Raw genomic sequence first — 11560 nt, 5'->3', positions numbered from 1 at the left:
CGTTTTATTATGCAACAAAAGTCTTAATTAATTGAATATACATGCAAACATTAATAATTTTCCCCCAAATGAATGAAAAGTATTTTTCCTTTACTTTAATTTGAACTACGTGTATGCAGTTTGAAGGCTGTAAAATATATAACGTTATGATAAAAGTAAGTACTAGTGCGGTGCAGCTACCATCTGACCATCCCCACCTCGCCCCACCCCGCCTATATATTTCATAACTTTTAGGCTTAACTTGCGAAATGATAATTGTTGTATATTTCAAATAAACCTCATAATCATTGTGTTTTAAAAGAAGCAAGAAACTTTTTAAATTCAAAAAGTTGTTTTGTGAAAATAGTAATCGGGTTCGTAATACAATATATTTTTTCTACAGGTGCGGGATATTATTGTTTTGACTTGACTGACTCAAAAGACTGAAAAGTTGAAAAACCTTACTATTGTCTATATACCAAACATGAGAAAACCGTTACCATAGTATTGGTCTTATAAAGAAAGAATACCTATAGCTTCATGTAATGTTTCAGGTAAATTTACAAGAAATGAGGTATATGCACAATTTTTTTTAAATTTTTTTAAAACAGTTGGAGAAGTGGCCTGCCTTGGACCACAGGAGTCGGCAATCTTATCAATAAACTCAGCTGATAAATAATAACTAGAGTCAGAATAAGTAAAAACCCAGCCATGAGCTTTGCTCACAAAGTGAGCACTTCGTGAGCGAAGCTCATGGCTGGGTTTTTACTTATTTTGACTCTATAGTTATTATTTATTGATAAGATTGCCGACTCCTGTGCTTGGACTAGAAGTGCTCACGATCATATAACGCTAGGTCAAGTTGGACGAACAGTTGGATTAGGAATGTGCATGTCTACTTAAACTTTTCTATTGAGAATAGCAAAAAACACAAACGGAACTAAAGAAAACCAATACAAAACATATCAAATGTTACAATGCTAGAAAAAGGATTTTTTCTGAATTAAAATAGATAACTGTCAGTAAAACTATAAGTTTTAATTTAGCCCCAGTGTTTGGGACTGGAATTTGAACTTCTAAGTTGTGAATCAATCTTACAATCTGTGAAACTATTAAAACACATTTATTATTTGAGATTATAAAAAAAATCACTAATCGATCATTTTAAGTTTTAATTGGCACTTTAAATGTATGTCCCATTTGTGATACAATGTATTATGTTGTTCAAAACATGCTATTTTACACCCACACCCATCTTTTATACTTCTATTATTCTGTATGAAAGACAATAGTAGAGTGCATGGCATATATTCATGGCATCTAGCTGCACTTATGTGTAGATGTCATAGAAGTATTGGATTGTGTTTGTATAAATATATTTATGTTCAGTGTATATTTTCCCTTATGTTTGCATTGGAAACTTGCGTCATTCAATTTCCTGTGAAAACACTTATATTTTAATATGACGTACGTCACACATGTCGAAGTTCAATATCACAAGTGAAAATCAGAGTTCATGCTAGTGGCTGTTGTAGTGGCTCTTCTATTAAAGGGGCATGGTCACGATTTTGGTCGAATTTTATCTTTCTATTTTCATCCTTTACAATGCTTTAGAAATTCATTTCTAATGATCATCCAAAATTTGAGCATCAGTTGTAGAGTTATAAGCAAGCAACAGGGCTCACAGTTCTTTGTCATGTAAACAAGGCTCGAGCCCTGTTTTTGTTTACATTGGATCAATAAACCAGTAAAAGTTCTTTTTCAGGCTTATTTTTCTCTCTTCTAATTCATTTTAATTGTTAATAAATAGTTCCTAGCATTTATCACATTCAGTTTATGTTTAAAACAGAAATTTTAACTTCAACTTTCAAAACGTAAACAAAATGCTTTACATGACAGAAAATTGTGAGCTCTGTATCTCGCTAATAACATGACAACTGACACTCAAATTTCGGTTGATTATTAGAAATGCCTTAATAAAGCATTGTAAACAGAAATATAATTTTTTATCAGTCATAACCATGCCCCTTTAATTTGAACGTACCCATAGGATAATACAATAATTTCTGTAGGATATAAATTCAATAATTTTGAGGCATAAATCACATGTGCAGACAAGGCATGGATTTTTAAAAAGTATCTAAATATAAATATAAGCATTAAATGCTGATTTTGGGATATCGTCATTTTTATAACACACCAGGCCATGCAGACAAACTATCATACCACACTAACGAGTGGTATTCAATTTGTCTGCACGGCTTGGTGTGTTATGGGACCGACGATATCTAAAAATAGGCATTCAATGCTAAAATAAATTATACATGAAATCTTGTTGTTGGTTCTCATATCTTATAGAATTATTCATAATTATATACATGATGTTGGTGAAGTAACTTTCCTCTAAAATTTTCAAATCCTGATAAATAAAGAGATTCAGTTGTTGTTGAGAATGTTTTAAATTAATTGTAAAAGTAATTATTTTACAGATGAAGGGCTAAAATGGCTTCATACCTGAACAATGTAAGGAGAGGCTACCATTCATGCAGTATTGAAAGAATGTTGGCTTTAAAACGAGGAAGCAATACATTTTTAAGAAGTAGTGTGTGTAAAGTTAATGTCCATCATTCCTGTTCAGTGAAAACTGCAAGCACAGCCAAGTCAAGAGTGAATGAAATCAATATCCAGATGATTCCAGAGAAACTGCATGAACAAATCTTTCCTAAAGCAGATACAAAAGGTTATTTTCTGAGAAATTTATAATACCTTGGAAATTCTTCTGTTAAGAAAAATATGAAGTTTTTCAAATATGACTTTTTAGCTCACCTGAACCGAAGGTTCAAGTGAGCTTTTCTGATCACCCGTTGTCCGTCGTCCGTCCGTCCGTCCGTCCGTCTGTCTGTCTGTCCGTCCGTCTGTAAACTTTTCACATTTTCAACTTCTTCTCAAAAACCACTGGGCCAAATTTAACCAAATTTGGTACAAAGCATCTTTATGGAAAGGGGGTAATAAATTGTAAAAATAAAGGGCACAGCCCTTTTCAAAAGGGAGATAATTGCGAAACAGTAAGTATAGGGTGCATGTCTTTAAAAATCTTCTTCTCAAGAACCACTGCACCAGAAATGCCAATATTTACACAAAAGCTTGTATATATAGTGAAGATTCTAAATTGTTAAAATCGTGACCCTCGGACCAAAACTGGGGCCCCAGGTGGGGTTCAAAGTTTAACATAGAAATACATAGGAAAATGTTTTAAAAATCTTCTTCTCAAGAACCACTGCACCAGAAATGCCAATATTTACACAAAAACTTGTATATATAGTGAAGATTCTAAATTGTAAAAATCGTGACCCTCGGACCAAAACTGGGGCCCCAGGCGGGGTTCAAAGTTTAACATAGAAATACATAGGAAATTTTTTTAAAAATCTTCTTCTCAAGAACCACTGCACCAGAAATGCCAATATTACACATAAGCTTGTATACATAGTGAAGATTCTAAATTGTAAAAATCGTGACCCTCGGACCAAAACTGGGGCCCCAGGCGGGGTTCAAATTTAACATAGATATACCTTAGGAAAATGTTTAAAAAATCTTCTTCTCAAGAACCACTGCACCAGAAATGCCAATATTTACACAAAAGCTTGTATATATAGTGAAGATTCTAAATTGTAACAATTGTGACCCTCGGACCAAAACTGGGGCCCCAGGGGGGGTTCAAAGTTTAACATAGATATACCTTGGGAAAATGTTTAAAAAATCTTCTTCTCAAGAACCACTGCACCAGAAATGCCAATGTTTACACAAAAGCTTGTATGTATAATGAAGATTCTAAATTGTAGAAATCGTGACCCTCAAATCAAAACTGCAGCCCCAGGCGGGGTTCAAAGTTTAACATAGAACTACATATGAAAAATGTTTAAAAAATCTTCTTCTCAAAAACCACTTCACCAAAAATGCCAATACATACACAAACGGTTGTATATATAGTGAAGATTGTAAAAATCGTGACCCCTGAACAAAAAGTGGGGCCCCAATAGGGGTTTAGATTTTAACATATATAGGAAAATGTTTTAAAATCTTCTTCTCAAGAACTATAGTGCAACTGTTTGGGATATTACTATGCATACATGTACATCCTTAAATAATGTAGATTCAAAAAATTGTAACTCCCGGACAATTGATGGGCACCAAGAGGGGTTCAAAATTTAAACATTTTAAAAAACATAAAGGAAAAGTTTAAAAATTTTCTTCTCAAGAACAACAATGTTTTAGTTTGTGGAATTTCTATGCCTTCGCTCATGTAGACTTCTAATTGGTAAAATCATGACCCCCGGACCAATACTGGGGCCCCAAGATGGGGTCAAAGTTTATTATAGAAATATAAAGGTAACGTTAAAATATCTTCGTCTCGAGAACTACAATGCCTCAATTTGTGAGATTACTATCATGCATACAACTTTGGATAATGAAGGTTCGACAGTTTTAAAATAGTGACCCCTGGACTAATACTAGGGACCCAAGATGGGTTTAAAGTTAAATGTAGAAGTACCGGTATATATGGAAAATGTTTAAAAATCTTCTTTTCGAGAACTACAATGCATCAATTTGTCAGATAACTACGTAAGCACCCTCAAATAGTGTAGATTCGAAATTATAAAAGCTGTGACCTCAATCTAATACTGGGGCCCCAAGAGGTGTTCAAAGTTTAGCATAGAAATATAGAGGGAAAATGTTGAAAAATCTTTTTCTAGGGAACTATAATGCTTCAGCTTGTGAGATAACTATGCAAGCATCCTTAAATAATGTAGATTCCAAATAATTAAAACTTTAGCCCTGGACTAATACTGTGGCCCCAAGAGGGGTTCAAAGTTTAACATAGAAAGATATATTGAAAATGTTTTTAAAAAGTTTTTCTCGAGAACTATAATGCTACAGTTTGTGAGATTATTATGCAAGGATCCTCAAATTGTGTAAACTCTAATGTAGTGGAACCAAGAGTTATCTTTCTTGATGTTCTGTACAGTCTGAGAGTTATTTCTCTTGAAGTGGAACTCTGCTACGTTCAGTTTTTCAGGTTGTGTACGTGCGGTCCTACCGCAGTGCTACACATTTTCATTCCTATGTTACTGTTTATGTTGTTCAAGCCAACCATAAACCTCGGACCATAACTGGGTCCCCAGAAAGGGGTTCAATGTTTAAAATAGAAAAAGCATATGCTACGAAATGTAATGTTACAAGGAACTGCTGTTCAGGTGAGCGATGTGGCCCATGGGCCTCTTGTTAAGATTTATTGTAGAAATACATGTATGAATCCTATGGTACATATACATATGACTTGTATTATATATATTACTATCATGTTGATTTTAAAGAGAAAAAGGTAGTAAGTGGATTGGATGACATCAAGAATAACCTGGCTGCGCATGGTTTATGGGATAAAAACACCACAGTATTGGATGATGTGACATTTGATCTTCCAAAACTCCATGGAAAGTCTGTCACCGATCACTTCTACAGCATTGCCAATCAGCAGTTAGATGGTTACATACAGCTGACGCAAATGTTAATGGGAGGTCCAATTCCACCCAAACCAAAGGTATGCTAAAGTTTCTACTCAAATTAAACAATGCTACTTTCTTTGAAAAAAAAAATTTACATCCGTAAATTTATAATCTATATGTAGCTCAGAATTTGAGTGCATAGTTAGAGTCAACATAAATTTTTTTTAGAACATAGTGAAAACTTTTCTATATGGCCCCTTTGTTTAATTTATAGGGTTTTAATTTATAGGATGTATATGACTTTGATTCTTGCATGTTGTTCTTTTAGGGAGGAGGTAGTCTCCTGCTATTCATAATGTAGTAAAAATACATTTATACATAAGTAGTCAGAATACATTTTAAATCTGCCACAATAATCAATATAATCTTTTTATCTATATATATGCACATGGGATAATAAGATAATGCACTGAACATATACAGTTTATTAATCCTTCACATTGCTGTATCATGCTGAAGTTGCCCATTGGCCTCTTGTTTTACATAGAGTCAGCTAGGAGGTGTTCATAAAGTGTGATAACATTGTGTGTGGATTTAATTGTAATGTACATGGTCTATCTGACTTGATATTCAGAAATGGTCCCAAAGAGCAGGCTGGACAAAGTATGATCCCAAAACAGGAAAAGCTACTGCTGTCAAATACCCAGAGGAAGACGTATTTGTGTTTGATGTGGAAATTTTAGTAATGGAGGGGCATTATCCTACAATGGCCACTGCTCTTTCCCCAACAAACTGGTTTGTCATAATATGTATTGATAAGAATCAACCTCTAAACTACTTTTCAAAAGACATTTCAATTGACCTTTTTTCGTAATGATTTTAGAGAAATTATTGGAAATTCCAGGTACTCATGGTGTTCAGAAGCAGTAACAAAAGACAAATTCCGCTGGACCAGAAATCCGAGACTATGTGATCTGATTCCTTTGGAGTCTTCTCCAGAGGAACATGGCTGTCATCTCAAGAAAGGTCGGAAAAAGATTGTCATTGGTCATAATGTGGGATTTGATAGATCCTTTGTTAAGGAGCAGTATTACATCAAGGTATTGATTTCAGAGTTTGGTAGTTGTTTCAATAAAGTTGATTTTGTGACAAACTATCAAGTTTATATGGGTAAATGTTCTTTGAAAGTAGACGAAAAAACATTTCCTGTACCACAATTCAACAATTTGAAGGGATTAAGTTCTCTTCAATTAATGTTATATTTGCAAAGAAAACAAAACCCCGAGTACATGTGATAGAGGATTTATATCCATTTAATAGAGGATTTACATGTTCAACTCTCATCTTTTTTTTTCTCTCCCATTTATTAAGAAATCCCAGGTGCGTTTCTTAGACACCATGTCCTTACACATTGCCCTGTGTGGTATGACGAGTTTCCAACAGGTGCTGTACCAGTCCAGTAAGAAATCCACCAACAGGAAAGATGTACGGGAGTACATGGAAATGAAGTCCTCCAGGAAACAAATGGTAATGTCATTTAAGTATTTCTTACAGTTCTGTCGCATGAACTATAATGCAAATCTAAATATTGTCATAAGAGGTGTTTTTGCCTTACTAAGTACACATTATAACAAAATACAATACAATCACATCAGTGAGAATTTGCATGTGCTCTTTGATGTGATATATATAGAGAAAAAACCCACTTAGCAGGGATTCAGTAGATCATGGTGTAGAATACTGTTCAATAATTAATTAAAAGCATTAAATTGTGAGAAGCAACCCTCGCGCATTTTTTTTTAATTTTTCGGACAGATGTAAACTAAATGAAACTATTAAAAAGAATTGTGGTTCATGATTTTATATTCTTGGGATTTGATGCAAAATGGTTTGAATGCAGAATTAGGGACTCATGTAAAATAAGGAATCTACAGTAACCAAGGAAACAGTGATGAATTAATGGGAAAAAAGACCACAACAATCACGAGATGTAATATTATATAAATAGTGCCTGTTTGGGAGGGTAAGAGTTGAAATTGACACCCCGAGAAAACCATTGTCAACCGACGCGAAGCGGAGGTTGACAATGGTTTTCGAGGGGTGTCAATTTCAACTGTTATCCTCCCAAACAGGCACTATTTATTTTGTTATACTGAATGTCTTTATTAAAATTTTTAAGAAAATTTTACTGCTTTTATATAGGAATAACGTGAATTCTACATCAAACCGTACGCGCATAATTTTCGCGCATGTAACATTTTTTAATGTTACCCGTTGCTAAGTGCATTGCTAATGCTGAGGGTAATAGTAAATATTATTAACTGCGTCTTAACCAATCAGATTTCAGTATTTAACATGAAAGTATAACAAAAACACTTACACCCCTGGGAATGTGTTTTGAATGTATTCTTTATCGTTGCTAAGTATGCTGTAAATCTAGAGGTGCTCGAATGAAAGTTCACGTGACTTCCCCGAAATTTGTTCAGTTCCTGTGAAATTTTGAGCGGAAGAATAAGTGTTCGGATGATATTCTCAAAATACTAAGTACTAGTCATTTTTTCATATCATATCCTACTCTGATTTATGTTAAAACATGAAAATCTATTCAGATGTATGTCTTATTTCATCATCTAGTGGGTATTTAAACAGGTCGGGTACACTACCTTATATAGATAGCATTATTTAACACGTGACAGTATTTACGTCAAACAGATTCTCCAATCCATTGAATGAGTTGCAATGCATGACGGTCTACAACGTGTTTATGATTCAACAAACGCACGTGGTTTTTGTCTGTTTTATTCACAATATTTAATTGCTTGCCGGAATGTTTGTACTTCTTGATTTTTACTTTAGAAGGTAAAAAAGGAAAGATTACGTACCATTAACTTTGTTCCATGCTCACATTGAAAAATACCGTTGTTTTAATTGATGAATTGTTGCTTCAAAAAATGATCAGTATCAAACGACTGACAAACATACGCATACAAATACAAACAGATTTTGACAAGAAAAAATCGCCCAATGTGTTTTGGTGACTTTATCATTGTGCACTAGAAATAAATACATGTACAAGTAACTGTACATTTTTAACATATGTGAATAGCCACGGTACTAGAAATGCACACATAAACAAACACAGAAGCGCAAGCTATGCAGCATATAGTATTTTGTCCGTTAAGCATTCTGATGAATGTCCCTAAAGAAAATATCAACGCGCATTCTACTAATGTTGTCCCAAATATGGGGTAACACGTGAAAAAACGGTACTCACTGCTTCTAATTCAATAGGACGTACCTCTCTTTTGAACATTGACAATGGGGTATTTAAATAGGTTGATATAAGTCCTCATATGCAATATTTTTTAAATGTGAGCATAGAAATTGAAGTTAAGACATAATTGTCCATATTCATTTCATAAATTCTGAAAAATCATTCAAAATGAGTTTCCAAAGGACAATTCAAAATGGTATATATTTTCAATACGCTTTGTATACACTGAAACTTGTAGTAGCCCACAATACCTTGCAACTCATTCACCTGATTGGTTTGTCGATAAAAGTAAACAGACGGCTAATTTAGTATGCAAATTTATGCCGACGTCACAAAGTATAGTGGTCTCGACCTGTTAAATTAAACGATAATATTCAGAACAAAGTTATTGTTTGTGTTCAAACACTCCACTGTGGTTGAAAATATATATAGAACCAAGATTCTATAAAATAGACTATAAACACGATGCATGATTTTTACTGCAAAACTGAAAGGGTCAAATAAAACCACGTGGTCTAAAATTTAAATGACAATAAGGGGTGACTTATTTAACAGTTACAAGATGTGAATTTAACTTGTTTGTAATGGTTATTTCACCCTCAAGGAATCCTCTAATACAGGTTGACAGCTACTGGACCAATGAGAGCACCATGAATAACCTGAATGATGTGTACCAGCACCACTGTGGAGGGCGGCCCCTGGAGAAAGCCACCAGGGATGTGTTTGTGAAGGGCAGCATGGCCGATGTCAGGGATATGTACCAGGTAAGTCTGACCCTGCACTGTATATATAAAGATACAGGGTGTATTCGTTTGTTCGATTGGAGAGCTGCAAGAGTAATCCTCATTTGCTCGTTTGCAGTATGGAGATCTCCGATAGATCTCCATTGTCTACTTTCTAAATAGCAAGTAGACGCTGCAGATATCCTGAACCAGTTCTGGAGGTAGCAAGCAAATAAACCCACACACTTTTCATTATAAATACGGGTAGGCGAGAATTGTTCTGGATTCTAGTAAAATTCTCAGTTTTGAAGATTCTATAAATGAGTTAGTAGATAACTATGCCATTAAATGCTTGTGTCAATTTTTTACTTTTATGAATATGTTGTTCAACAAACTATGATGAAACCACAGTTGTCAAATACTTAAGTTTCACTAATTTTTGAAGATCTCTTGTAAAAAAGAGTATTACAGCATCCATTAGAAATCTAAGATATGCAACATATCTTGTAATGTTATTGGTTTACTTGACCAGGAGCTGTGTACATATTGTGCAAGTGATGTTGAAGCAACACTCCATGTATTTAGAAAAGTATGGCCACAGTTTCTAGAAAGGTAATCTTTAATGCTTTTGTTTCAAAAAATTTACATACATATATACCAAGTTTCTAAAGCTATGGTGCTCTCCTTAGAATAATCCTGCATCATATTTTATTTTGGGCGAATTTATTGATCAAGAACTAGTTTAGGTTTTAATTCGGTTTTGCAAACTTTCCATTTATTTGCAAAACTGGTTTTGAACTAGTTTTAAACTAAAACTAGTTTTTGTATTTATTGGCTTTAAACTGAAACAAAACTAAAACCACATCCGAATGCAGTTTCGGGGGTTTTAAATCCTTTCAAGATGGCGGAAAGACAGTTGTTCGAAAGAGACTTGTTGATATTTAAGCATTGAATCATTATTTTTTGAAAGATGAGGTCTCATAACTGCAACGGTGTGTGCATACAAATTGAATAATGCGCGTTAGCGCGTTATAAAAATTTGTTTTCACTCACCGTTGTAGTTATGAGACCACATCTTTTTCAAAAAATAATGATTTAATGCTTATATTTATGTTTTTAAAAATTCATTCCCTTTCGGCAAAATATAATACAATTTAATAGGGGGAAAGTAAATGAATGTAAATATTCAAGTGTGGCACATGTGTCAAAGAAAGAACTCAGCGAAGCATGTGGGTATCGTCCTAACGTTAAACATAATTTTTATGTGTCTTAAAGGATCTATGATAGTACATATAGTACTGACAAAAATAATAATATTGTGGAAGAGAGCGATTCCATTAATACTAACACTGAGAATTACCCTTTGCAATTTGCAACAGGCAAACGAAAAACTTTTAAAGTGGTTGATAAAAAAAGAATTCATTGAAAGATCTGCTCATAACATTTTATTTTTGTACACATTGCAATGCATGTCATAAGTTCGCCTGCCTATATCATTGCTGGCAACTTAACTAAGGCTCTTTAAAATCAACAAGATTTGTCTGGCTTTTGAGCTAAGACCACGTAATTAGTGCATATTTCACTTGAAACCAGTGTCATTTTTAACTTGTTTCAAACACCTTGGGTGAACCAAATGATCTCTATTGATATACGTGTAGAAAAATGAATATGAATAGTTTTTCATAACAGCATTCACTTTTCCATAATATTGATATGGTGTTAAAAGCCAATTTTGCAATGTGTTCGCAGAAGACCCTAATAAGTGGGTTTTGTCAGGAAAAAAATTGTCTGCACTATTTTCTAGAGAATAAAGACTTTCATGCAAATGCAGATGAGTTCAAAAATTATCTTCTTCAAATTCCAAGAACAAATCCAGTATATGGGAGTGCAATGGCAGCCATTTTTCTAAACTAACTTTCCATTTAGTGCTAAACCTTCAAACCACCCAACTGGTTTCAAACAGATATGAAATTATTATCAAACCATAAACCTAAACTTGAACTAGTTTTTTATCAATAAATTCGCCCTTTGATGCATAAACAGTACCTGTAAGGCACAGCCTAACAGAAAATAGACCCCAACTA

The 11560-nt window shown here is 34.0% G+C and overlaps 1 protein-coding gene across 3 annotated transcripts in view; it reads left to right on the top strand.

The window, feature by feature from the left end:
* Positions 1–392: 392 nt before the first annotated feature.
* The window catches only part of LOC105332538 (DNA polymerase subunit gamma-1), a 60340-nt gene continuing 49172 nt past the window's right edge, over positions 393–11560 (top strand). For all 3 annotated transcript variants that reach the window (XM_066089235.1, XM_066089236.1, XM_066089234.1), the window contains exons 1-8: positions 393–533; positions 2469–2719; positions 5352–5575; positions 6115–6275; positions 6385–6580; positions 6852–7007; positions 9375–9518; positions 10009–10088. In XM_066089235.1, coding sequence (XP_065945307.1) covers positions 2482–2719; positions 5352–5575; positions 6115–6275; positions 6385–6580; positions 6852–7007; positions 9375–9518; positions 10009–10088 — 1199 coding nt within the window. In that variant the 5' untranslated portion in view covers positions 393–533; positions 2469–2481. The remainder of the gene's footprint in view (positions 534–2468; positions 2720–5351; positions 5576–6114; positions 6276–6384; positions 6581–6851; positions 7008–9374; positions 9519–10008; positions 10089–11560) is intronic.

The sequence above is a fragment of the Magallana gigas genome, chromosome 6 (genome assembly GCF_963853765.1).
Source record: "Magallana gigas chromosome 6, xbMagGiga1.1, whole genome shotgun sequence".
Lineage (NCBI taxonomy): Eukaryota > Metazoa > Mollusca > Bivalvia > Ostreida > Ostreidae > Magallana > Magallana gigas.
Note: the sequence above shows the minus strand (reverse complement) of the source record. Positions and strands in the feature narration are given on the sequence as shown.